The sequence below is a fragment of the Phalacrocorax carbo genome, chromosome 3, assembly GCF_963921805.1.
Source record: "Phalacrocorax carbo chromosome 3, bPhaCar2.1, whole genome shotgun sequence".
NCBI lineage: Eukaryota > Metazoa > Chordata > Aves > Suliformes > Phalacrocoracidae > Phalacrocorax > Phalacrocorax carbo.
This window is the reverse complement of record NC_087515.1, coordinates 128,713,316-128,738,316: the sequence shown is the minus strand read 5'-3', so window position 1 is coordinate 128,738,316 and position 25,001 is coordinate 128,713,316. Positions and strand designations below refer to the sequence as shown.

The 25,001-nt window shown below is 51.8% G+C and overlaps 1 protein-coding gene across 1 annotated transcript in view; it reads right to left on the bottom strand.

The window, feature by feature from the left end:
* Positions 1–149: 149 nt before the first annotated feature.
* HADHA (hydroxyacyl-CoA dehydrogenase trifunctional multienzyme complex subunit alpha) overlaps positions 150–25,001 on the bottom strand; it is a 28,431-nt gene continuing 3,579 nt past the window's right edge. Inside the window, exons 2-20 of the mRNA XM_064448397.1 lie at positions 24,119–24,160; positions 23,964–24,034; positions 23,053–23,186; positions 21,198–21,336; positions 20,040–20,159; positions 19,852–19,954; positions 16,357–16,479; positions 15,551–15,669; positions 14,652–14,708; positions 10,908–11,017; positions 9,954–10,088; positions 9,121–9,292; positions 8,340–8,426; positions 5,510–5,650; positions 4,224–4,292; positions 3,640–3,835; positions 2,621–2,735; positions 1,907–2,052; positions 150–773 (exon numbers count right to left, since the gene is read on the bottom strand). Coding sequence (XP_064304467.1) covers positions 628–773; positions 1,907–2,052; positions 2,621–2,735; positions 3,640–3,835; positions 4,224–4,292; positions 5,510–5,650; positions 8,340–8,426; positions 9,121–9,292; positions 9,954–10,088; positions 10,908–11,017; positions 14,652–14,708; positions 15,551–15,669; positions 16,357–16,479; positions 19,852–19,954; positions 20,040–20,159; positions 21,198–21,336; positions 23,053–23,186; positions 23,964–24,034; positions 24,119–24,160 — 2,225 coding nt within the window. The 3' untranslated portion in view covers positions 150–627. The remainder of the gene's footprint in view (positions 774–1,906; positions 2,053–2,620; positions 2,736–3,639; positions 3,836–4,223; positions 4,293–5,509; positions 5,651–8,339; positions 8,427–9,120; positions 9,293–9,953; positions 10,089–10,907; positions 11,018–14,651; positions 14,709–15,550; positions 15,670–16,356; positions 16,480–19,851; positions 19,955–20,039; positions 20,160–21,197; positions 21,337–23,052; positions 23,187–23,963; positions 24,035–24,118; positions 24,161–25,001) is intronic.

Here is a 25,001-nt window from a genome sequence, read left to right as displayed (position 1 = left end):
TCACAGACCCTGATTGATGGCAGAGGTGACAGAGCTGGTCTTTGTTCTGCACTGCCGCCCTCCCCTGCCTTTTTCCCCCACCCTCCCGCAACTCCCAGCCCCCCGCTTTGTGGGTCTCTCAGCCAGCAAGCACGGAGAGGACCCCAGAGGATTGCCTGAACGCTTTATTTCCGACTCGAGCGGTTCCCTTCCTTGGTGGCGAGAGGCTGCTGCCCCAGGGAGACAGGAGGAGAAGCAGGCATGGAGTCCAACCCCAGGAGACAGGGATCGATTGTTGGAGGCTTACGGAACGGCAGGGCCTCGGCGCCAGATGGGTGCTGGATGGTGCCTGCCAGACTGGGAGCGCTGGAGGTCGTAGCATGGAGGCAAATGCAGAAGAAATTCTCTCCCCCAGCAAGGAGCCACCAGGCCCAGGCTGGCACGGGACGGACATGCCCACCACAGAGTAGCTGATAAGGCACTTGAAATGACTACAAGCCACGAGGCAATCCGCTGCCCCCCTCCTTCCTTCCCTGCCTCCCCTGGGTGCTTTGCAGATTAACCTACAGAGAATGGGGTGTTGCTGGAGAGCCGGCGGTCCCGGCTCGAGCTGTCGGCGCGTCACGGGCGGGTGGTGTCCTGCCACGCTCACTGGTGGAATTTCTTGCTTGGGCTGTTGGCGTAGTCCAGCAGCAGCTGGCACGGCGTGAACTGGCTGCCGTAGACGGCCTCGTACTTCCGCAGCTTGTCCACCAGCTGCTTGGCTCCGTAGGAGTCTGCGTACCTGAAGGGACCTGCCGAGGACAGGGGGACACATCTGGGCCAAGGAAGCGAGAAGCACCAAGGTGCCTGGAAGGGTGAGAGCGCTGGATTCGGCCGATCCGTCCTTCTCCAAAAGGAGAGTCTCGGAGCAGGGCCGCGCAGGACCCTGCTCTGAGCAGAGGCAGACTGGATTGCTGGGGACAAGCTGGGCACAGCTAACTGGGACTGCTCCCTTGGTCTGAGCTTGCCTCAAGGAGGGGATGTGCTAGGTACTCAGCAGAAACACCACCTCATGCCCAACAGCCGTTAGTATCCCTCAGCTGTGAGCCAAACCTCAGCTCATGCTTTGTCCACTGCTCAGGCCCCGGCCGAGCCACAACGCAGGCGGTTCCAGGAGACCCTTGCCCACGGCTCTTGGCGAGTACCTTGGCCTGAAAAGTGCTGTGCACCATGGCTGAGGTTGTTGGCTCAGCTTTATCTGTGCCACATGGGGGGAACGGTGCATCTTGGGCACCATTTCTCAGCTCTGCATGCAGCACAAGACCAGGTTTGCAGAAGTGCTGCCAGACTGCTGCCTGCCCGGCCAGGCACGTAGCAGTGGCAAGAGATGAGATGCCAGAGCCTTGTTTTTCACCAAGCACCACACAGCTGCACAACAGCAAGCCAGGGGTTTCTTAAAAATGTAGGGCCTTTGCAAGTCTCGCATCCCACCCGCATCCCCATGACTATCAGGCATGGTAAAAGCTCTTCCTCTGAAGTTCTGACAGAAAGCACTCATGAGGCGCGGGCCAGCATAGCTCTGCCTTCTTATTCAAGCCCAGAGACACAGCAAACGGCCTGGTTAGACTCCCTCTCCCTTGATCCTCACCAGCCACAGCTCTGTCAAACAGCTGTACCAGCAGAGGAACTCCACAGGGTCCTGGCAGAAACGTCTCACAGCAGCTCTCAGGCTCACTGCCACCTCTCGTGGGGTGGGAATGCTGGAGCAACCTCCCTGGCTCAGGCTTTACGTGGGAGAAGGACACTCAGGCTTGTCAGATTGCAGCTCAAACCTGGCCTTAACAGCTGACTTGCCTCTGGTGGCTAGAGCCCGCTAGGCAAGCCCACTACAAAGCTTTCAGCCAAGCCATGCAGCCTAGCCCAAACCCTGGCTGAAAACACCTACCTCCCAGGCACGGCGGGAAGCCCAGGCCAAACACAGCACCAATATCTCCCTCCACGGGGTTGCTGAGGATCCCTTCCTGCAGGCACATGGCTGCTTCATTCACAAACCTCGTCACCAAGCGCATCTGGATGTCCTCATCGGTACAGCTGCAAGGAAGGAGTCGGTAAGGGCTGTGCTGGTAACACGGCAGCTGGATGGGGGAGCACGTGAAGCCAGCACAGACTGCGGACAGAGCCAGGCCTGGGGTAGGCGACAGAACGGTTTCTCACTGAAACTGTCCCTATCCTCATGAGGATAGGGACTAGGTCCTGTGACGTGTCCCAAAGCAGGCATGTAAGAATGGCAAAGGCTCGATCGGGCCAGATGGGAACCGCTCCAGGAGCTGTTTCCGTGCCAGGCTGTACAACAGGTCTGATGCCAGGGTGGTCACGGCAGGGCCTGCACCAACCTGCCTGCCCGGGCAGAGCTCCACCGCAGAAAAGCTTTCTGCAAAGGTGCCTGAGCAAATGCTGGTGAATTTGAGGATGCCCCATTCCTGCTAGCAGGGGTTTTCCAGAACCAGGAGCCTGCCCCGCTACACTCCAGGTGGGAACAGCCAAATGCCATTGGAGTGGCTGCACGCTCAGCGCTGCCCGGTACAGCCCTCGTGCTGCTGTTCCGAGGCAGAAGGAGCTGGGGTGACACACCACCGCTCAGGCAGGCACAGCTACTTACACTTCAGGTTTGGCTGACACTTTGAACCGCGCCAAGATCTCATCCATGCCAGAATTCACGCTCCTGTTCTTCACCCCCTCCTGGTAAACGTAAAAGCCTTTCCCTGCCTTGCGACCTGCCGGGGATAAAAAGAGACAGTCACACCCTGCCACGTGTCCCGTTTGCTCATGACACCTTCATGACCTGATCCTCTTGTGACTCCTGCTTCTGTTAGCACGAGTACATCCTCCCAGCACAGGCAGCATCTCGGCACTTCAGAGCGAGCCTGTTCGCTGCCTCACCGAGGACAGAGCCAAGGGGGCCCGTGCCCAGCTGGCTCCTTGGCAAGACGTTGCCACTGTGCCAGACCCTAATGCCTCCACTAAGGCCAGAGGACAGTCAAATAACCCCACTGTTTCTGTGGCTACAGCAGAAAAATGACATGGTCCTTGTCTGCCCTTGGGAGCAAAGCACAGAGGTGACAAGATCTCCTGAGTAACCCTCAATACCAGGGGTCTGGTCACAGTAAGGGTCACTGGAAGGTGAGAGCTCTTACAGTCCACGTGCAGATCCCACTGATGGCCCCTGCTCTGCCCTGGTGTGCTCGGAGGCACAGCTGGCACCCAGGGCCGCCACAGCACAGCTTCTGCCCTGCGGAGCCATCAGCTTTCCTTGCACAGAGCTTCTAAACCTCAGCTCAGGGCTTGTTTCACTCGAGCACATTTATTTCCAGCCATTTGCTCCCCACGTCCCAGAGCACTTGTGCAGGTTTCACAAAGGGGCCAGACAGAGGTTCAGGAGATCTTGTCTGCTGCCTTTGCTCTGGGCAGCATCTTTGGCTGCAGCCAGACCTTCCTCTGCAGAAATGGTGGCAGCAGCAGGCAAAGGCCTACCCAGGGTACAGCTGGGAGGGCTTCCTGACCCATTCCCAGGGCTGTTCTCTGACTGCTCTCACCTGAGGCAGAAGAGGGTGATGGATACTAGTGCTTTTGTTAGAACAAGGGGGAAACGTGTTTGATTAAAACAGCCTAGAGTCTCACCTAAGAAGCCTTTTTCTACCATGAGCTTGAACAACTCCACGTTGCCTCCTCCAAAGCGCTCGCCAAAGGCCTTGCCAAGGTCCTCGGCCACGTGTGCGGCCACATCCACCCCCACCTCATCGATCAGCGTGGCAGCACCCACAGGGAAGCCGAAGGCCGTAGAGATGGCATCTATTTTCTTTGGGTCAGTGCCCTCCTGCAGGAATAGAAGGGGAAGCAATGGTATCTCTGGGTGAGGGTCCTGGAAAACCAGCGTGGGGGCAGAAAGCCCTCGCTCACCTGGGGCCACAGACCACAGCCAGCCCCATTAGCCATTTGATTACGGACAGGAGCAGTGTAATCATGCTTGCACCACTCTTGCCTCTCCCCTGGTGCCATGTGGGGGGGAAAAGAGCCTCATCACTGCCTGCCCCAGGCCTCATCAGACCACAGCCAAAAGCAGGCTGGGGACAACCACAGACACCAGAGCTGGTTACCCACCTCCCTTCTTGGCCAGGGCTGGGGTCGGCCTGATCGGGGGGCAAGGGAGAAGCAGAGTTTACAGGACTATTGGGCAGACACTTGGTAGCCAACAGGATACACACCTGGAGAACTCGGACCACTTCTGCCAGCATTGGCCCCAGGCACCTGGTGGTGTAGAAGCCAGGCCCATCCTAGGGAAGAGGAGTGGAGGATGAAGGCAGGAACACAGCCCCTCCCAGCAGCACAAGAACTGTGTTTCACAGCCCAGGCACTGACATGCAGGGCAGACACACTGAACTCCGTTTTTAACAGTATGTTATCGACTGCTAGAACAGTTTTTTCCTGTAGGGCTCAGCAGCATTTGAAGTTCCCCCTCTGAAGTTTTTATTTGCAATAGCGCCTGGAGGCCCCAAGCAGGCTGCAGAGGTCCCCTTGCTACACCAAGTCTGACCGGGGGAAAAGGGTGCTCAGCGCAAGTGAAACAGGCATAAACCAGTTGTTTCATCTCTGATACTGCTCACAAAGCCAGGAAGCAACAGATGAGCTGCAAACTGCCATTCAGGGAAGTATCTTATGTGGGATGAGGGTTAGAGAAGCAGCACTGTATCCCCACTGGCCTTTAGAGGTGCCTGGAGCACTTTTAGTCAAGCCAGTTTTCCCAGCACCACACGAGACCTGCTCAGCATCGCTGGCAACCTCACACATCAGCGAAAAGACCGATCCAAAAATAGACTCACCAAACAGCCCTGAGCCTTCTGCTGCACCTCCCACGCAGCTGAAACAGCACCACTGATGCTTTCTACCATGGAGCAGGAGACCAGCTCCATTTGGAGGGCCGCGTGTTCAACAGCAGCCTTCAGCCTAACAAGCCACGCAAAGCCCGTGGCTTTTCTGAGGCTCTGCTGCCTTTTCTTACAGATCACAGCAGTTTGTTCTAGACTCCAGTCTCCCTGTGCTGTGCTCAGTCTTCTCTCTCTGCTCGGTATAGCTCTTGCCCTACACTCACTCGGGTATTTGTGCCCCCTCTCACACAAGATTTAAATCCAGAAAGAGGAGGGTTACTGCTCACAGGCCCCTCTGCCCTTGCAGCTTGCCGGGGAGAAGAGGTGGCGAGAGTCCTGCCCAGACTCTGCTCCATCTCGGATGCCACTAGGGATTTCAGCCTCCTGGAAGCTGTGCGGATCAGGACTGCCAGCTCCTCGTGCTGGCCCATCAGACTGTAGCCTTCCACGGCCACTCCAAAGGCAGAGATCACCTGGGCACCTGCCGCCTTCTAACCTCCGTTTTTACTTCTCAGAGTGAGAAGTGTATTCGGTGTATTCGCAGCTACGTTTCAGCCTCCTAGCAGTGTACAAGCCTGCCCCTTTATTTATCATCCCGGCTCAGATTTTGTGCAGTGTTCCCTCACCTTTACCACGATGACAACTTTGCCCTGTTTGAGGCCAACAGCAACAGCTGAAGCAGCCGTGTCCTGGGATGTTTTGTCTGTGGTGATTATTTCCAGCAGCTGCATTTTGTCAACAGGGGAGAAGTAGTGCATCCCGATCACCTAGGGAGAAGGAAGAGCCCAGGGTTAAGCACGGTTAAGGCAGGCTTTGGCTCCCAGAGTCATCTGCTGGGCCAGCCAAGTGCCCAGCTGCAGAGGGAAGCAGGCCAGCACGGGCTGCAGGACCCACCAGCACCGTGTGCTATCCGTTCAGCCACACGCTGCGCCGTATCCCCCTCTGATGAAAGTGCTCTCCAACTCCCTTTCTCCCCTTGGCTTTCCCAAGGACGCAGCACGTGCGCCACAGCCCTCGCCTCAGTGAGGATAATGCTTACTGGGCCGAGTGTGCTGCTCCGCGCTCTCTGTGCTTGTTAATAGTCCGGCAGCAAAACCTGTCTGGGAATCTTAGTCGAGCTCAGTCCCCAGGCAAATTACAGGCGCTGTGTGATCTGCAGGTACGATCTGAGCTGGCAGAGGAGCCTCACGCCTGGGTGGTGCTTCTCCTGGACATTGAGAGGGGAACCACAGCCGCAGAGAGAGCAGAGTCCCTGTGTTCTGCTTGTGAAGGTTTTGCTTTGGGGTTTTGTTTTTTTCTTTTGGGTGATGAAGTGAATTTAAGGATGAGAAGGCAAGTTTCCAGACACTAATTACAGAGGTAAGTGCAGCCTTCCTCTGGGAAAGCATTCAAGTGGAGATTATTCGGCTGTGTGCCTCACTTTCTTAACACGACCATGTAATCAGCATGTCACCTTCATGCTTCCTGGAAGCTACACTTGGCACTAAGATATGTACAAGTCAGAGGCACCTCGCAGGAGAATTGCAGACTGCAAAACTAATTAAAGAAAATACCCTAATTAGTTAACCGATTTCCTATTAGTTTCCCCATAAAGAGCCATTACCCGGGCAATTTGTAGAGCAAGAGGATGTTATTTTCAAATATGAACAACTAAGACTCAGTTTGCATTTCCGATGCAACTAAGGTCCAACAGCAAACCAGGAAGAGGCTCACGAAGGTCACAGGAACCTCCAACAGAATCCCAGACTGGTGGGGGCTGGAAGGGCCCTCTGGAGCTCATCCCGTCCCACCCCTGCGTGAGCAGGCACCCCCAGAGCAGGGGCACAGGGCCGCGTCCAGGCGGGGGGTGAATGTCTCCAGGGAAGGGACCCCACAGCCTCTCTGGGCAGCCTGTGCCCCTGCTCTGGCACCCGCACAGGGAAGGGGTTTGGCCTCATGTTCAGGTGGAGCTTCCCGTGTTCCAGCTTGTGCCCGTGGCCCCTTGGCCTGGCGTTGGGCACCGCTGAAAAGAGCCCAGCCCCGTCCTCCTGACACCCACCCTTCAGATATTTATAGGCACTGATGAGATCCCCCTCAGCCTTCTCTTCCCCAGGCTTCTCCACTGTTCCCCAACAGTGCAGACACACGCTGTTACTCTACAACCTTTGCAGGTGTCCACAAAACTTCTGCAGGAAGACAAGCAGCAGAGGCAACGTACTGACCAATGCAGTACTTGAGACCCTTGTAGGAGTTCAGGGAACCAGTCAAGGGTACCTGTGCTTTAGCATTTGTGCAATACTTTCCAACTGAGCTCCAGAGCTTCTCCCTCCTTCTGGCCAAGCTGCTACTGCCTCCCCATCCCACTTGTTTTAGAGAGGGACATGGGATTATCTCACAGGAGAACTGCTTGCCCTTCCCTTCATTTTCTGCAGCCCCAGGTAGGCAAAGCAGATTCCTCAAAAGAGGGGAAAGTATTTCCCCTTTTTATACCAAGGCTGCCCCAGACTGGCGCTTAGCCCTCAGGAGGCGACACCACCTAGTCACGCAGTTCCCTCACTACTTCGGGCACTGCAGCATCATGTCTGGTCTCCTGAAGGGTGCGGGTCTCCTGCATCCCCGGTCAGGTCTGCCAGCCTCACGCTAGCAGGTATCACAGGTACGCTTACCAGTCGGATGGCAATGAAAACCAGCACGCGGCTGACTGCTCCCAATCCAGCACGTTCACACCCCTCAGGCAGTAACTCCACCAAGCACATCCCTCAGGGCAGGCTGCTCCACATGAAGCAGCGTTCCTACTCAGCTGGGCTTGCCTGGGCTAAGGGATGAGGGTGCAGCTATTTCATATGCATTTCAGACTTCAAGGAAAGGGATGAAGAAGTCCTACACTTCAAACCACTGCCACAAGCTGCAATGTTGCTCTTGGTATCCCACTCACATGGATTATTTGGAGGCAGAGAGAAAACCCTACCACCCTCTCAGGAGCTGATCCCATGGCTGACCAAGTCTTCAGTTTCGGCACCTCCAAATTCAGCTTCCAGCCACTGACTTTTCTTCCCTTTTTGCTGCTTTTTCTCCTTGAGAAGGCATTTTCCCATCGTGGCAAGTCACTCCTATGTCTAGGCAGTTTATCAAAATGACTGAAGTCTTCCTGGCTGAAATTCTCTCAGCTTGAGTCCATCCACAGCTTCTCTGCCCCCCATGTGCATCAACGCTTCCTGAAGCATCCTGACCTTCCTACTGCACCCTGCCTCGCCAACATCCCGCTGGGGGCGAGTCCACCTTCATCCCCTTCCTACCTGTCCAAGGACCACAAGCTCTTTGTTCAAAGCCTGCACTGGGGGTGAAGGATGAGCTGTTTCATGTTCTGAGGAGGAAGCAGAAGATCCCAGCGCTCATCTACAGCAGAGCCAGTTTGCTGCTAACAGGCAGCCGAGCGCAGAGCAGGCTCACAGCAGGCTCATGGCACGATGTACTCACCTTCTCTGGCCTCTTGCTAACAGCAGCAATTTGGCTGATTGGGAGGGCAGATGTGTTGCTGGCAAAGATACAGTGAGCAGGGATCACCTGTGGCAGGGGGTGGAAGAGACAGTGTAAATGCACAGGCTCCAGAGCACGACGTGCAGAGCCCCGAGAGAACAGTACTGGCACCTGGTAACCCTGACAGACAAGGCAAACTTGATTCTCTGTCTGGGCAGACAGCATTAGAAACTAATTCTAAAACAGCAGCCCAACTCAGCCAGACCCAACTTCCCCTGAACTCCCTGCTAGGTCTGCAATATTAGTCTGAGAGTCCCCATGTTTCTGCTGCACCATCACGACTACGTTAGACACTGCAGGAAGGGACTTCAGAAAGGTGCACGCACCAGCTCCTGCACCATACAGTTATTTCCCCCAAGTGGGCTCTTGAACGGAGACTAGCAGTGGCAGCAAGCTAGAGATAGTAAGTGAAGAACTGTAAGTTGTAGAGATACCAAAAGACATTACTGTCATATCAATGTTTCTTTGGAGCAGCTCCCAGAGTCAGGGAACGTCAGAACTGCCCCAATCAGCTCAGAACGAGCGACTCCTTATTGCACAGTGAATATCCTTAGCGAACACGAAGGCTGCCCTCGACAATCACCCAGGTACTGGCATAAACAGCTTGCACAGAGCACCAAACCGCAGCACAAAAGGAGATGTGACAAACCCAGCAGCACAGGACAAGACACCACCATACGGGGGCCGCATCTAGCACAAGCTGCTCAGAACTGATACTCACAGCCTCCACTTCCTTCAGCACCTTGTGCTTGATGTTAATGTCCTCGAACACAGCCTCGATCACCATGTCTGCCTTCTCAAAGCCCTTGTAGTCCAGCTGGCCCATCAGGTTGCTGAGAATGGAGTCCCTCTCAAACGATGTCAGACTCTTCTTCTTCACCTTGCTGTTCAGCCTAGGGAAGGACAGCTCTGTCACAGCTCCTGCGCAGGCCAGCCCAGACTGCTAGAGGTGCTCCACAACACCAAGGGCAACCCTCCTGGAGCTGGGACCCAAACCACCATCTCCAATCCAGCAGGGCTGTCACTCTGCCTACTGGCCCCTCCTTCCATCTGGGAAAAGGGGAGCCATGCTCACACAACTCAGCTGGTGCATTAGTCTGAAGGTCAGTCGCTGACATTCCTGACAATGCACAGCTGAGCACTGTAACTGCTCAGCTTACAGTGGAAGAGAGCCAAGAGGACAGGGGAGAGAAATCCAGCTTTTCAGAAGTCTGACCCAATGCCTCCCCTGACATGGGCTTCTAGGCAGCCAGGATTACTCCCTCCCCCCTTAGCTCTATAAGCTGCTGCTAAATCTAAAAGCTAAAGCAATCATCTGTTAGGTTGTCTACCTACCTAAGGGGCTAAGGCTGAATACACTGGGCCTATTTCGTAGCAATATCCCAGCACAGTGCATAGGGCAACCTTAAAAGAAAGCATTTCTGTGACATCTGATGGTAGAAGACTCCAGAGGAACAGAGGTGTCAGGAGGTGCTGACTGCTGGGAAGCAGAGGAGTATTTCAGCTAAAGGCAGCCCCACCCCATCCCAAGCAATTTCCTTTTAACTCACGCACCCCTTGAAGACCTGCTGCTGTCCTCTGTCCAAGCCTTGCTGTGCTGTGTCCTTCAGGATGGTCTTCAGTCCCTTATCCACTGAAACCTGTGCGATCCCAGCTCCCATGAGCCCTGCTCCCAGCACAGCCAGAGTCCTGCACAGAAAAGCACCAGGGGACACATTCAGAGCTAGAAATAGCTGAACTTCCATTGTACCATTGGATGTGCACGGAGGTGACAGTGCCCCTGTGCTCAGCACTGGTGAGGCTGCACCTCGAGTACCATGTTCAGGTTTGGGCCCCTCACTACAAGGAGAACATCGAGGTGCTGGAGCGAGTCCAGAGAAGGGTAACAAAGTTGATGAAGGGTCGAGAAAACAAGTCTTATGAGGAGCGGCTGAGGGAGCTGGGGTTGTTTAGTCTGGAAGAGGCTGAGAGGAGACTTTATCGCTCTCTACAACTGCCTGAAAGGAGGTTGTAGCAAGGTGGGGGTTGGTCTCTTCTCCCTAGTACAGGCGATAGGACGAGAGGAAATGGCCTCAAGCTGCGCCGGGGGAAGTTTAGGTTGGATATTAGGAAAAACTTCTTCACCGAAAGGGTTTTCAGGCACTGGAACAGGCTGCCCAGGGAGGTGGTGGAATCTCCAACCCTGGAGGTATTTAAAAGAAGGGTAGATGTGGTGCTTGAGGATATGGTTTAGTGGTGGGCTTGGCAGTGACAGGTTAGCGGTTGGACTCGATGATCTGAAGGGTCTTTTCCAACCTTAACAATTCTATGATTCTATTTTTAGAGAGGTCATGCAAGAAGATTTCACTCATGGGTGAGACCTCCAATCTGCAGATGATTAGCCATCTGGAGGCTGGAAATCCCTCTGCTCTGCTACACTGCTTTTCAGGACTCTAGGCCACTCAGTCCCGAGAGCCTTTTAGCAGAGGTCCTCCAACTGCTCCTCAGGCACCCCACGCTCGCACTTACTTGACCTCTCTTTGAGGTGTTCCAAACTTGTTCTTCTTGCAGCGCACCTGCCCATGGTAAAGCCCAATCAGTGCCTTGGACTCGTTAGTCACCGCAAGCTGGCCAAAGCTCTGGAAGAAAGGGAAGAGGGAAGCAAAGAGTTTGGCATTTAACAGCTGTCTCCCTTCCAGCACACACACACAATAACGTGGCAAGGGGAGAGCACAGCCACCTGTGCATCTGCATAACCAGGTGGGAGTGTTGTGGGCCTTCTGGGGAGTCAGTAACCTGGTAGAAAAGGAAGAACGGACAGGGCATACGTATCCGCTGCTGTATCTTCTGTGCTAAGCACAGCCTGCTTTGCACCACTCCCTCCCATACGGGCTGCCAGAAAGCAGGAGCAAAGTTCTTGTTCAGTGTCCTTTCCCATAAACAGTATAACTTAAGGCACCTGAAAGAGCACATACCTCTAACACTGGTGTCTGGGAGGGCAGGGGTTCTGCCAGGGAATGAGAGCAGCCGCAGTATTTCTATGTCCATCTCCTTCCTATCCACTGACTCACTCACAGCCCATTTCCACCCTCCCAGCACAGCTCTGGCAGGAGCATTCCCTGCTAGCTCACTGGTGTGATGGTACGCCAGCAGTGATCTGGCTGCCTGGGCCAGCCAGCAGCTGCGGAGTCCTACGGGATCCATACTTCCCCAGCGGCAGGGCTGTATTTCGCTGACATGGAACCCTTTCTCCCCCATGTGCATCCTGCTGGGGTCATTGCCCCAGTGGCTTGCAGATGAAAGGGCCCTGCCCTCCGGCTTTGAGAATAAATATTTAAACAGGCCAATTCTCACTGACAGCAGTAGCCTGATACTATTTTCAGAGGATCATGGACAGGCAACAAAAATCAAAGGCCTGCGTAACCTCCGAGCACTCAGCATGAAACGGGAAGACAAGAGACAGCATAAGGCAACAGAAAACTAAAGTTGCCCGAGCCAAGTCAGCCAGGGAAAGCCGCCAACGCAGCCTGGTTTAGAGCAGGCTGTATCCTCCTTCACCACTGTCCTGCGAGTTAGAGGCTTGCTAAAGTATCAGACACACAAAGCCTGGAAGAGAATCTGCAAGTCTCCTATCCCAGGGGAAGGAGGGAGGCATTAAAAAAGACATGACACTGACACTTATTATTCTTTAGAGGGTTCTGGGAAGATCTCCATCCTGCTGCTATTCTCTGGAAAAAAAAACATTCTTTTCTGTAGGAACAGAGTATCCCAGGCCTTTTATTGAGCACCAGAGCAAACGTGGGTAGAATGAGTAACCAGAACAGACGGGGTATGCCCAAGAGGTCACTGTTAAGGTAGGAGGCACACAGCTACGTCTCAGACCAGGACCTTGTCACCAGACAACAACAAAAAGAGCTACTAAGCACAGCAGGAAAGACTGCGGGGTGTGACAGATCGCAGCGTGAGAAGCCCGTGGAAGCTACAGACAGTACTGTGGGGGACGGATGGATTTCACCAGCAGTTAACGGGCAGCGACGTGAGAGATGACCCGCACACAGAGGTAACCAGATGGGAGTGTTGTGGGTCTTCTGGGGATGCAGGCCTCGGGTAACCACAGCAGTGACGCTGCAGGAGGCCAGCATCACCTCATCAGCATCAGAAATGGCAAATTTGGGTACAGACGTAGCAAAACGGGGACCAATGAGGAAAAACTAATTAGGGGCAGATAGTTTATCAAGGCAGTTTACAAGGTCAGAGAAAGGGAGGGATCAAGATGGCTGAGGATGAAAAAGCATGGGAAAACAAAGACACTGTGTGTATGTGGAATAAAAGGGTCACACAAAAGCAAGCCACCGGTGAATACATTTGCCTGCTCAAGCCCTGGACCTGCCCACCACAGCCCGTCCTCCCTTCATATTAAACTTTACTCCTGTTTTCCCAAGTGTGTCACTAGCAAACCTCAAGCAGGATGGGATGGCGTTTAGGACACGAGGCCCACTTGCCAGCAGCTAGTCAGACTGGGCCCTGTGGCCAACTATTGACAGACAAAACACCTACAGCCAGCTACTGAAGGGGTGTGCGTGTGCACATGTGCACTCAGTGCCGCACATGAACTTCAGTTCTGGTCAGCCAACCAAGAGGAACAGTGTCAATCCTCCACATCGGCCATGCCTGTGTCACCAGTAAAGGCACTGCACTGTCTGTGCAGCCAGCCGTGCCTGTACTCTGAACATACGTGTGCGTGTACCTACACCCCTGCAATAGGATGTATCTTCTGTGATTCTAATAGCTGCTCAGCCTCGCCACTGGCTGGACCTACGAAGGGGAAAAGCAGCAAGCAGAACAGGAGGTGAAGTCGTCTGGGCTTTAAAGTGCAAAAGACTCGACTTCCCTTAACAGTTATTGGTGTTAAAACCGATGGATCAGGGCACTACAGAACTGGAGGAAAAGGAGGAATGAAAATAGAGGCTCCTTTCACAGGATCACAGAACCACTGAACAGTTGAGGCTGGAAGGGACCTGTGGAAATTTTCTTGTCCTACCCCACCACTTAGAGCAGGCTGCTTCGGGCTGTCCCCACTTGGGTTTTGAGTATTGCCACAGACGGAGGCTCCACAGCCTCTCTGGGCAGCCTGTTCCAGTGTCCAATCACCTCCACAGCAAAACCGTTGTTTTGCATCCTTAAGTGGACTTTCCTGTTTCATTTGTGCACATTACCTCTTATTCTGCCACTGGATACCAATGAGAAGAGTGTAGCTACGCCTTCTTTACTGTTTACTGGAATTTATACACCTAAGATCCCCCCGAGCCTTCTCTTCTCCATGCTGAACAGCCTCCCAGCCTCCCCTTGTGTCCCAGCTGCTCCAGGCCTTTAATCATCCTTGCAGCCCTTCGCTGGACTCTCTCTGGTCAGCTGGCCCCCAGTCTGTACCAATGCACGGGGTTATTCCTCCCCAGGGGCAGCACTTGGCATTTCCCTTTGCTGCACTTCATGAGGTCCCTGCCTCCCCAGTTCTCCAGCCTGCTGAGGTGCCCCTGAACGGCCAGAACCAGCCAGCACAGTCATCAGAGCGGCTACTGAATAGGCAAGTTTGACCAAGGAATAAGGAGCGAGAAGTCCTGTTCTGGGTGAGAAATCCCTACTGAAAAAACCCACCTAATTGTCAAAAGTACCTGAAGTTATCAGTGGATGGAAAAGGACCAGCACAAAGTATCTGGGCTAGAAAACAGGACAAAGAGAAAAACAAGAGTAATGGAGAATCAACACCCTGAACAACGATGGTGGTGAAGAAAAGGTGACAGAGAAGAGAGAACATTGGTATGGAAAAAAATGGAAGCTAATTCTTGGAAGAATTTAGTTGTTTGCACCAAATTGCCAGGGAAAATTGATGCAACAGAGCGCGCTCTGCGCACACCTTGGGTTACCCGTCCCGTGTGACAATCGGGAAAAACAAAGTGCTCAGACACACAGAGAAATCAAAGTCCTGTTATGTGAAACCTCCATCGGTGAACTCCGTCTGGTTATTCCCCACTCGAAAAGACAACACAGGCAGGAGTGAGAAGAGGCACAAACTGTTTGCACAGATGAAGAACCTTGACAAAGAGTTCCGTTGTTCAAGACGGGCCTTTTTCACAGCCCCACTGCCAGAAGAGGGGGCAGGGAGCAGGACACCAGCCTGAGCAGCCTGGGACAAGCGTTACCCTTTGTGCGTGGTTAAACACAAATCCCCCCAACTACCCAACTTACCAATTACCACCAGGGATCTAATCTCACCTGGGATTCAGTGAGGTATCCAGCTTCACGCCCCTGATCAAGACCAGTCTTTACAACCTAGTCAAGGGAGAATAAAGATATACTGCTGTTAAGTCATGTCTGCCAACAGCTGCACTTCAGTGACGTTACTTGTTTAGCTGCACCTCCCGTTTTCACAAGTGACCCCTCCCCAATATTCAAGGCTCACTTCAGACTCCCTGGGTCCTGTCCATGCTGCTCAGAGCAGAGCTATGAAGCACCTTGCCCTTCTAGCACGGAAGAGCTACGATGGCAAGGAATTTATCAGGTTAATTTTTTTTTCCCCTCACACACCTTGCGGTTTCAGGAATTGTTTTCAGAAAGACCATGCTCCTGCAATGTCGCTGCTCTCGGAGTCAGAGGGGGGCACTCACAGGTTTTCGAGAAGTCTTGGCAATAACTTAATTAGTGAAAAGTAGTTTTAAAATAAGGATTCAACCATGGACAGTGTCTAAGTAACACAATGCCTGCCGAATTCAGGGGACTAGCTTTTAAGGTACTGTGTGGTTAGTGCTATGAAAAACAACAATTTGTATTTTCCTGGCTTCACACAGGTTAACCCATCTCTTTGGAGACAGTGTAGGAAACCTGGAAAAACTGCAGCTGAAAGCTTCATGGACAAAGTATTCCAGCTAAGCCTTTCCTCGATTGGGATTCTTGATCTTCCCCTTACTGGTACCAGTACCACATAAATCGGGGATCATACTCTGGGAAGCTAGTCTGAATTTTACCATGTGTGCCTGATATACCACACAGCTATCTCTCATCAAGATCAGGATGTGTGGCTTGACTCAGAGGAGGGAACCACCTTCCCTCTGTTGCTATGTTATCCCACAGATCCACCTTCACCATAGTTTCTCTGGCCTTGCAGTGGGAGTTACCTCAATGATCTTTAGTGGAGCGGGGTAGAGTCCTTTGGTTTGCTTCTGAACTTTGCTCTCCACCGTTTTGTAGACTTGCTGCCTCACAAATGGAAGAGCCATAGCATAGTCCGTTATCTCTGCAAGATGGGACAAAACACGTCTCAGCACAGCGCTATATGCACATCCAGCCCTTAAATGATTAGCCTGAAAGCTAACGGAGTACAGATGTGAATGCTGCACATCTGCAATACAAACATGCACCTGGAACTCTGCCACAGGTAGCACTGCCTGCTCAGAAGGGTTTCTATGGCTCGTTCCACAGACAAGTCTCACTGAGGGCTAAAGTATCCTCCTAACACAACTGGTGACAGACGGAGCTCTGCAGAGTAGAGCTCTCAGAGATGCCATCACTTCTGGGCTCTAACTGCATAAGGGTGCTGCTAAAGAGGATTAGTGCAGAGCAGACCCACGTGCTGCTTCCCACTTGATTACACAAGCTTGGGACAGAACTTGCTACTAGAACTTCGAAGATGGAGAGGCCTCTGGAGGTAGCTGCTGCTCTCTCCCCAAAGCCTGGCTCCCTTCTAGTACACTTCAGGAGCCACCGTGTGCAGCTCTGGCAACGCCACTTGATCACATCTGCAGGGGAACGTTTACTCTACTGACCCACCTGAGGGTCAGTCTTGTCAAGAGACAGTTACAAGACAAAACAACACTGTTTTGAAAATGGAATGAAGTAGGAGCACGACCACGTCCCTGAGAAGCAAAGCTGGATGACGCTCGCTACAGGCCCTTGGGTTTGGCTGTGATGCCCACAGACTTACTCTGCATTAGCCCTTTTGATCTTTTGGCAGACACAGTCCTGTTGGCCAGTCCTCGGGCAAAGCCAATTGCTACCTCCTCCAAGTACTCAATCGTCCGTGCTTCTGGCGCCTTCACACCTGGCCCTGTGAACAACAGGGAAGTCTTGAGGAAATGCAGCAAGTTATCAGTGACAGATACGATGCAGGAAAGAAAGGATGAGACAGCAATGTGATATTCCTTTGAATTGCTACCGCTCTATTACCACCTGCCCGTTTTGTCTTTTCTTGATTATGAACAATGATGGAAAGGCTCAACAGGCAACTATATGAAGGCCCCAAGGCATTTAATATCCACGGCATTACACAGGAATGCCAAAATGCCAGCTCCCAATGGGAGCAGACAGCAGTATGCCACTTAAACATCAACACTACTTTCACAGAGCCATGCAAAGGCTTTGGTTGGAAGGGGACATGGGAGGCGACCCGGTCTGACCCACTGCTCAAAGCAGGGTCAAGTTCAGAGTTAAATCCAACTCTGGAATTAGATTAGGTTGCTCTGGGCCCTGTTCTGCCAGTCTCTGAACACCTCCAAGGATGGAGGTCCCATCGCCTCCTTGGACCCCTGACCATCTTGTTGCAAATTGTGCCCTTTATTCCTCAACGTTTTACTTTGCATAAACCCTGAGGTACAGGGGTGCCTGCAGTTAAGTGTTCTGCCTCCCATCCCTCCTGTTGCACCTCTCCTTTCTTATGCAGTACAGTAAGTCTGCACAACTAAGTTGTAGCAACACTGCTGTTATTAAACATACAGACTGCATTTATTAAGCACTGTGTCCCTGAGAATGACCTGTGCTGGAACTGATGTCAAAGGTTGAGGTTTCATTGGACCTCAGGTGCAGCAAACCTCTCCCTCGCTTTAGCTCATGCCACAGACAGCAATATCTAGCCAGGCTCCAGGTGATGTGCCATCCACCTTGTGGCCCAGCTCTGCTAACTTAGAGCTGTCCCACAATGAAACAAGCTATCACAAAACGAGTTTTAGCGATCTTCGAGGGTGGGCGGCAAAATTTGCGAGCACAGGACTTGTATCATCAGTACGGGAGGATAGAGTGCAGGGCTGAAAAGGCAGTTGTGTGAAGTTGCTGGAGGCAAATACGACGAGTCATTAATGAAAGCAACGCCCAGCGATTCTGCACAGGGCCGGCAGCTAAACGTGCAGCCTTGGGCTGCCTCTGAACTAGCAGAACAAACCTGAGGAGGTTACAACTCTGTGTGATTACAGCTGGACAACTCATGAACTTTCACCAGAAGCTGCTCCAAACACACCCAGCTGCTGCACAGAGCCTTCAGATCTACGAAAACGCCACAGAAGAGAACTCCTCCCTGACACAAGAGACAGCTAAAGAACAAAAACAAAACAGAAAACCCCTCCTCTTTCACCTCCCACTACTCTTGCCCTCCACCAAAAGCCGAGGTCTTCAACTTTAAGGTTTCAGCCTCTCTGCTCAGGAAGACCTGAGAGAACACACTCCACAGAGCCTGGATGCTGCTGCTGCCTGCTGGAGGGTCCCTCAGCAAGAGGCACGTGAAGGAGCATGTACATTTAACCACATCATGAAAGCTCACAGTTAAGAAACCTCACTCATACCCTGGCAGTATGTCAGAGCCAGTCTAGAAGAAAGCAGTCCAAACAAAACACCATATTATACAAGCAGCTCAGAAAACTTGACCCAGAGCTGCTGCATAATCTACATTTCAGCAACATCCAGTGGATTTTAGAAAAATTACTGGAGGTTTGAGAGCATTTGGGAATTCTGAGCTCAAACCTTACCAGCTTCCAAATTCTCTTCCCACCACGTCAAGGCAACATGTCTGAGACCTTCAGCTTTAGTAACTTGATGCGCTACAAGGTGTGAATACCTGATTTCCCCTTTTCCACACCAACAAGTTCTGGACTTTGATACTACAGCTGAAGAAAAGAGCTGTTTATTTGTAAGCCTGGGCTATAAGAACTATTCAGGCAAGGTGGTCAAAGCCACGTACGTGGGTTTACTTTACTTGCAGTTACCTCTCAACATTTTGTAGTGTCCTAACCCAGGAGGAGCTCCAAGCTGTCGATTCACATCTGCTTTCTCATATAAAAGGCACACACCAGAATTAGATCTGGGCATAGTAGTAAATAGATCAAGAGAATGCTGTAGAGCTCCCTACTGAAGGAGGGCTGATTGCACCCCATGAAATTGTCTCCTGATTAATGCTGTCTCTCCCCTTCAAAGCTTTCTATAATCAGTTAAAACATCACCCCAGTTAAAGCTGCTTTTGCCCAGACATTGAGAACACTCAGCAGAAAGCCTTCTGGCACTGGCTGCTATTTGAATGAACAAGGAATGCCTCCAATGCTTGCATATAATTTGTGGTTTTTTGTGTTCCTCCTACGTGCTTATCTGGTCTGAGCTAGGATTCCAAGCAGCTCTTCAAAAAGTTCAGGTTTCCTTTAAGCGAGCCAGTGGAACCACTAGTGTGAAAAGCCACATTTCCTGGCTCTTAAAAGGCAATTCACATTTAAGCCAGTGTACAGTGGGAATGTTTACTCAGCCAATTTTAACTCGAGCCTGGGTACCAGTGGTTCATTTTGCAAGCAATAATACAGCTCAGGAGGTCTCATCCAGCTGAACACCGGCGTGCGAGACAACAGACACAGTGCCTTCCCTTGCATTTCTCAGGGTAGGCAGCAGCACCTTTTCTTTTTGTTTATTTTCTTCAGCCTCAGGAGCTAAGGGCCACTGGGGTACTCTGGCCATGCTCTGCCTGGGGAAACGAAGCTCAGCACAGTGCAACTGCGTAGCAGCACCAGCTGGTACAGCGGTTTCCCTTCTGACTCCTGGCTGCAGCTCCTCAGACCTCTCAGGGGCAGCTGCGGAGGGTTTGCTCCTCCATTTAGTCACCTTCCAAGAAAGCCCCCCTAGCGAAGGAACAGCAGAAGCAAGAAACTATTCCCTAGCCCACTCAGTGCTGGGAAGTGCAACTTGGTCTGCAGCTCGCAAGGAATTTCTGCATCCAGCTTAAAGTCAGTTGGCAATTCAGAGTGCCCAAGCCAAGCAGTTGGCTTCTTCTCAAGATCTTGTCACAGAGATTAACATCTGCAGGCTGCATAAATGTAGGCATCAGTCATCTATTCTCCTTTCGTTACGGGTTGCAATCTGTCCCTCCGACATGATAAATGAGGAATGCAGGTTCTTATCTGTATAATTAGCTTGCACAAGAGAGCCAGCAGGCCTGCCCTCTACGTTAACCTTTCCCCATTCACTCGGCTTTAGCAGGAGCCTGACATTTCAAGGTCCCCGTGCGCACGCCTCTGTGGAGGGGATGGCGACTGCACTGCAGAGCATGGCACGGACATTGCAGTCCCTATGCTTTGCCCCCACTAGACGGATGGCTGCACTGATGGCTTCTCCACCCATTTCAGTGAGGTGGAGAGGTTAACTGTCAGGCAGCAGATCAAGCACCGTGTCTGACCTAGTGGGTCCACCAGCTGGTCAACCAGACCCATCTTCTTTGCTCTGTCAGCACGGATGTTCCTGCCGGTCAGCATCATATCAAAGGCAGCAGGAAGTCCCACCTGGAAGGGCACAAAGGGGATTTCAGAATGGGAACACGCCGTGTGGCAGAAGGGGCTAGCGGGTAAAGATTTTCCTCCTACTCACCATCTTTGGCAGCCTCTGAGTAGCCCCTGCCCCTGGCAGGAGACCCAGTAACACTTCAGGTGTTCCCAAGATTGTTTTCTTGTCCTTTGTTGCTATTCTGTAGTGACAGGCAATGGCAACCTTAAGAAAGGAAGAGAAAACTAAAGGTTTCCCTGTGACAGACCACAGAAGAACTGGCCATCCATCACAAAGGTCTTGTCTACACACTGCCTCAACTTTCTCCTGACCCTACCCCAATTCCCCACTTCAGCTGCCCAAATTCCCTCTGTGCTCGCTGATTGCTTCGTCCAGGAAGAGAAGGGCACACAGGGCAGATGACAGTTTCATGCTCATCTCATAGCTGCTTGCTACCAAACTGAGCCAAGCTATTTTAAAATCTCATCTAGACTGTCAAGGGCTAAACCCCTTCACCACACTGAGTGCAGGGTCCCGCTTACACTTACATGGTCCCACGATCAGCCATGACACTTGGTTTATCACTGGATCACCAAGTCCAGGTTTGTCACCACAGTGCTTGTAAAAAGCTGCGACTGCCTGAGCAATCAGCACGCAGCTGAAGAGACTCCATTCCCACAAGGTTATTCTGTTTTAGTAACAACTTTGCTCTGGGAATTACTAAAGAGTCTTTCCGTTTACAAAATCCTAAAGGGAGATTACGAAGCAAATACTGCACCCAGCTGAAATGGCAAGTGATGATGCAAAGGACGCAGGCCAGGGTGGAGCCTGGCCAGGCTCCCCACACTCATCCCTCTCACCACAACCTTTAAAAGAACAGAAGTTGCTGGGATACAAGACTCAGTTCATCTGAAAAGCAGCAATTTCCAGCCTGGACTCTGCCAGCAGCATTTATGCAGATCCCACGCCTGCTGGAAACAGCCAGTTTTCCCCGGGACACTCATCTCAATATTAGCCTGGCCCACACAAATTCATATTTGATTAACTGTCTTCACCAGGAGCAGAAAAATGAGCACGGCAGAGCCCTGAAGCACAACCAAGCCATTAACTTGCCACAAACTCATTTGAATGGATGCAACGCACCCACGTTAGGTCTCAAATCCCTCTCACGCTAAGTAGTCCTGCAGGCATCGTTTGGATAGTTTAGAGAACCAGCGCTACCAACTCCCACTGCTGCTTGTCAGACGCGGAGTTGTTCAGTACCTCCAGTCCTCCTCCCAAGCAGGAGCCGCTGATGGCAGCAACTATGGGCTTTGGAGACTGCTCAATTTTTTCTAGCATCTTCTGTCCTTCCTGAGAGAGCTGAGTCACTTCCTGAGAAGTCTTGCAGGCTTCAATCATGCTGCAGTGAGGCAGAAAGGCTGATCAGAATTGGAAAAGCACTGAGAAAACAGCAGTAAAACGGAGACTGCTTCAAGCAGTTTGTTCCCCTTTTCCCACAAAGCTCCCATGACTGGCAGGCAGGCGGGCAAGAGCTATTTAGTTCCCCAGTCTTAGATTAACAGGCAACGCAGGAAGACTACTAAATTCAGTGGGTTAAGTCACGGCATGCTGACACTGGGCTGCGCCTGCAGGCGGTGAATGAGTTTCCTTGTTTCAGAGCTTTGAAAGCCTCTGGGGGAGAAGAGGAAGGGTCATAGGAAGCCTCAAAGCGCTTGCCAGGAAGGGCGGAGGGGAGAGCCCAGGATCACTTTTTAGAGGAGCAGATGGCCAGTGCTCTGATGTTGCACTCCGCCAATGAGAGACTCCCTGTGCCAATTACTCTCACGGAGGCTAGAGGCGTTTGCCAGGCCAGCGCAATTCAGGAGGCTCGTAGTCTTGAGACCAGCAGATACCTCTTAAACACAGCCTGTCCTTTTGCTCTGCTTACCAGCTCTAGCTACCACCTCCGTCCCACCACAACATACATCAAGTCTCTACCCCTGAATAAAGCCAGCCGAAAAGGTAATAAGGTTTGGAAGGGCCTATTTGTAATTCACCATCTTTCACCAGAGCTTTCTGGCTTTTGATGCCTTTAAACAGCTATCCTGTCCAGCCTGATGTCAGGACTAGGAGCCAACGGCACTCCATGTCCCAGTGAGAGCGTGCACACGGGTCGTCCCACACCCCGCAGACGTTACCCACGCTGAATCGCCTGGGAGGCTGCTCAGATGCTCCATGTGGCAGAGCACCAAGTCCTGCCTAATCAAGGGGCCACGATGGCAGACTGCCAGGCACTCAAACCCAGCTTAAATGAAGTCCTGCATGTAAATTATCTGCTCTTGTTGTGTCCCAAACCAAAGGACAATGCTCACCCCAGAGCCAGGAAGGGTTATTTGGCTGCACCCCAGCACGCAGGAAGGAGCGACCAAGTGTTACAGCCAAATGGGGTTTAATGACTGGCCATGTTCCTCTTCATCAAGGTCCTAATTTCACTTGAGCAAGTTAGGCATCCTGTTCTCCTGGATTTCATTCCCAGCCTCTGCCTCACCCCTGGGAAGATGTCAGTGACAAACTGCTTGGGCTTCACAGTACACCAGACGGCTGGCTCCTCAGGACAAGAAGGGCCTTGAGGGGCTGGAGTGTGTCCAGAGAAGGGCAGCGGGGCTGGGGCAGGGTCTGGAGCACAAGTGTGCTGGGGGGGTTTAGCCTGGAGAAGAGGGGGCTGAGGGGAGCCCTTCTCACTCTCTGCAGCTGCCTGAGAGGGGCTGGAGTGAGGGGGGGGCTGGTCTCTGCTCCCAAGGCACCAGTGATGGGACGAGAGGAACCGGCCCCAGGCTGCGTCAGGGGAGGTTTAGGTTGGGTGTGAGGGAAAATGCCTTCCCTGCCAGAGGGGTCAGGCCCTGGCACAGGCTGCCCAGAGAGGTGGGGGTGTCACCGTCCCTGGGGGGGTTCAAACACCGTGCAGCCGTGGCACCTGGGGCCATGGTTTGGGAGGCCTGGGGGTGTTGGGTTGGGGGTTGGACCTGATGATCCTGGAGCTCTTTTCTAACCTTAACGATTCCATGATTCTATAGCCCTGGATGCTGGACTTCAGAGAAAGTTCCAGCAGCACAACTTCTAAGGCCCCCATACTTACTCGATATCTGCTCCAGCAATGAAAGAGCCTGGCTTTGAAGAGATGAGGACGGCACTTTTGACAGCTTCATTGGCCCAGATCTCATTCATTACATCGGTAAACTCTGAGTTCAGCTGCCTGGATAGAGTATTCACCTGAAGGCAGCAAGTGAGCATTGTCAATAGGGAACCCAGCAGACAGCGAAGTTTAACCTCTGATTAAGCACTGGACTCAATCACCATATCATCAGAAAACTTGCACAGAAGACAGACTGACAACAAAAAGCCAAAACCAACAGCAGGTCTAAATAGATTTTCCAAGCAGCAGCTCTACGGCCTTTCACGATTTGCCTCCTGAAACGCAAAGGACTCGACCATTCAGGAATTTGCCTGACAGCCAGACCGTTGCTTGGCACAACTGTAACACTTCTGGGACGCTCAAATTGAGCCCAGATTTGCTACAAAAATTAGTTCGTCTTCTGTCATAATACAGCAAGACAAAAACCTCCAAGATAAAACCCTGCAGCAGGTCATCAAGTAATCTGTTATTAAGAAGTTCCTCCTTAATCTCAGCAACAGTGGGTTTGTGACTTCAAACAGAGGTTTTATGAGCTTCTACGCTGTTTTCTCCTGTATAACGGACACTCCCCTTAACCATCTTGGATCCAAGACTTCATAAGATTTAGTGGTATCTTGTGTCAGCAAGAGAAACAAGTTAACAAATACAAAATATTTCTACGAGGCATTTTCAGATGTCTCCTTAAACACCCAAATGCTTGTTCTCCTATTTCTACTTGGCCGGCAACTTCGAAAGGCTGCGGGTTAAGAAAGTTCTTAGTCTTAAATTAGACTTTTCAGTGCCTTCTCCATACAACTGCTATTGCTGCCATTTCCACTGCCACGCCTATTAACCACAGCCAGCTAAAACAGTACCTTTGAATTTGGTGTGTTGAAGCGTACAACAGCGACGTCTCCTTTGATATCATAGCTAACGTGGGTTCTGGCTGGAAGCAAACAGAAACGTGTTATCAGCTTATGCTCAGCGGATTTTAAGAAAATGAACTCGCATGGAAAAGCTTTACACTTACTCTGAAGAGCACTGGAGGTGGAGATGTTACGGCAAGCATAACCTAAAGAAAAGACATTGCAGATGTTAAAGGAATTCTCAGTAGTCTCGGCCTAACTCTCCTTTATTTACGCATCCTCCCACCTCGCCTCATCTGCCAAGGATGGCATTTCGGAAAATCCTGAGTATGAGCCAGTTCCTTCTCTTACTGCTTGACCTGTGCCGCCACCAGAGTTCAGCAGACTCCACGCTACTGAAGTGACCTTCACAGTGCAGATTCCAACACCAGCAATGCCAAACTGAGGGCAAAAAAACCCACCCCAAAAACGTCAAAGCCTCTTTCCCCAGGAGCTGACGAGAGACGAAGCGGGTGGCACACAGGATTGTTTTGCCTTTAGTATGCACAGTTCAACGCTTCTTCATATGCTAAACCAGAGACCTTGCTGTACTTTGGGGCATTTCAGACCTGCAAGTTAAACTTTCCTGCAAATCAAACATAACTTCCCTAGTATATTTCTGTAAAAACACACTCTTGTGCCAGTGAATGGTGCCACCCCAAGTATTACTTCACAGATATCAGGGTATATATCTGGTGAGCCACAAAAAGCGCACACAAAATACTTATTCTTGCCTCCATCTATCAACAAAATACTTGATCCATCTCTACTAATTACACGTGGAAGCACCTGGACAAACTTGTTATGATGCAAAGCACTCAGAAAACTCAGACCATGGTACGAACAAGTTCTGCCCACAAGTGAAATGCCACTTTTCTGACTCATACATCCCAGATCTCTTTTTCTGCTGAGAAATTGCATTTGGCCTGATGATCCCTCTACACCCACAAATCTCAGTCCTATTCAATTGTCCTTGATCTTGACCGAGAGTATCCTCTAACACAGATC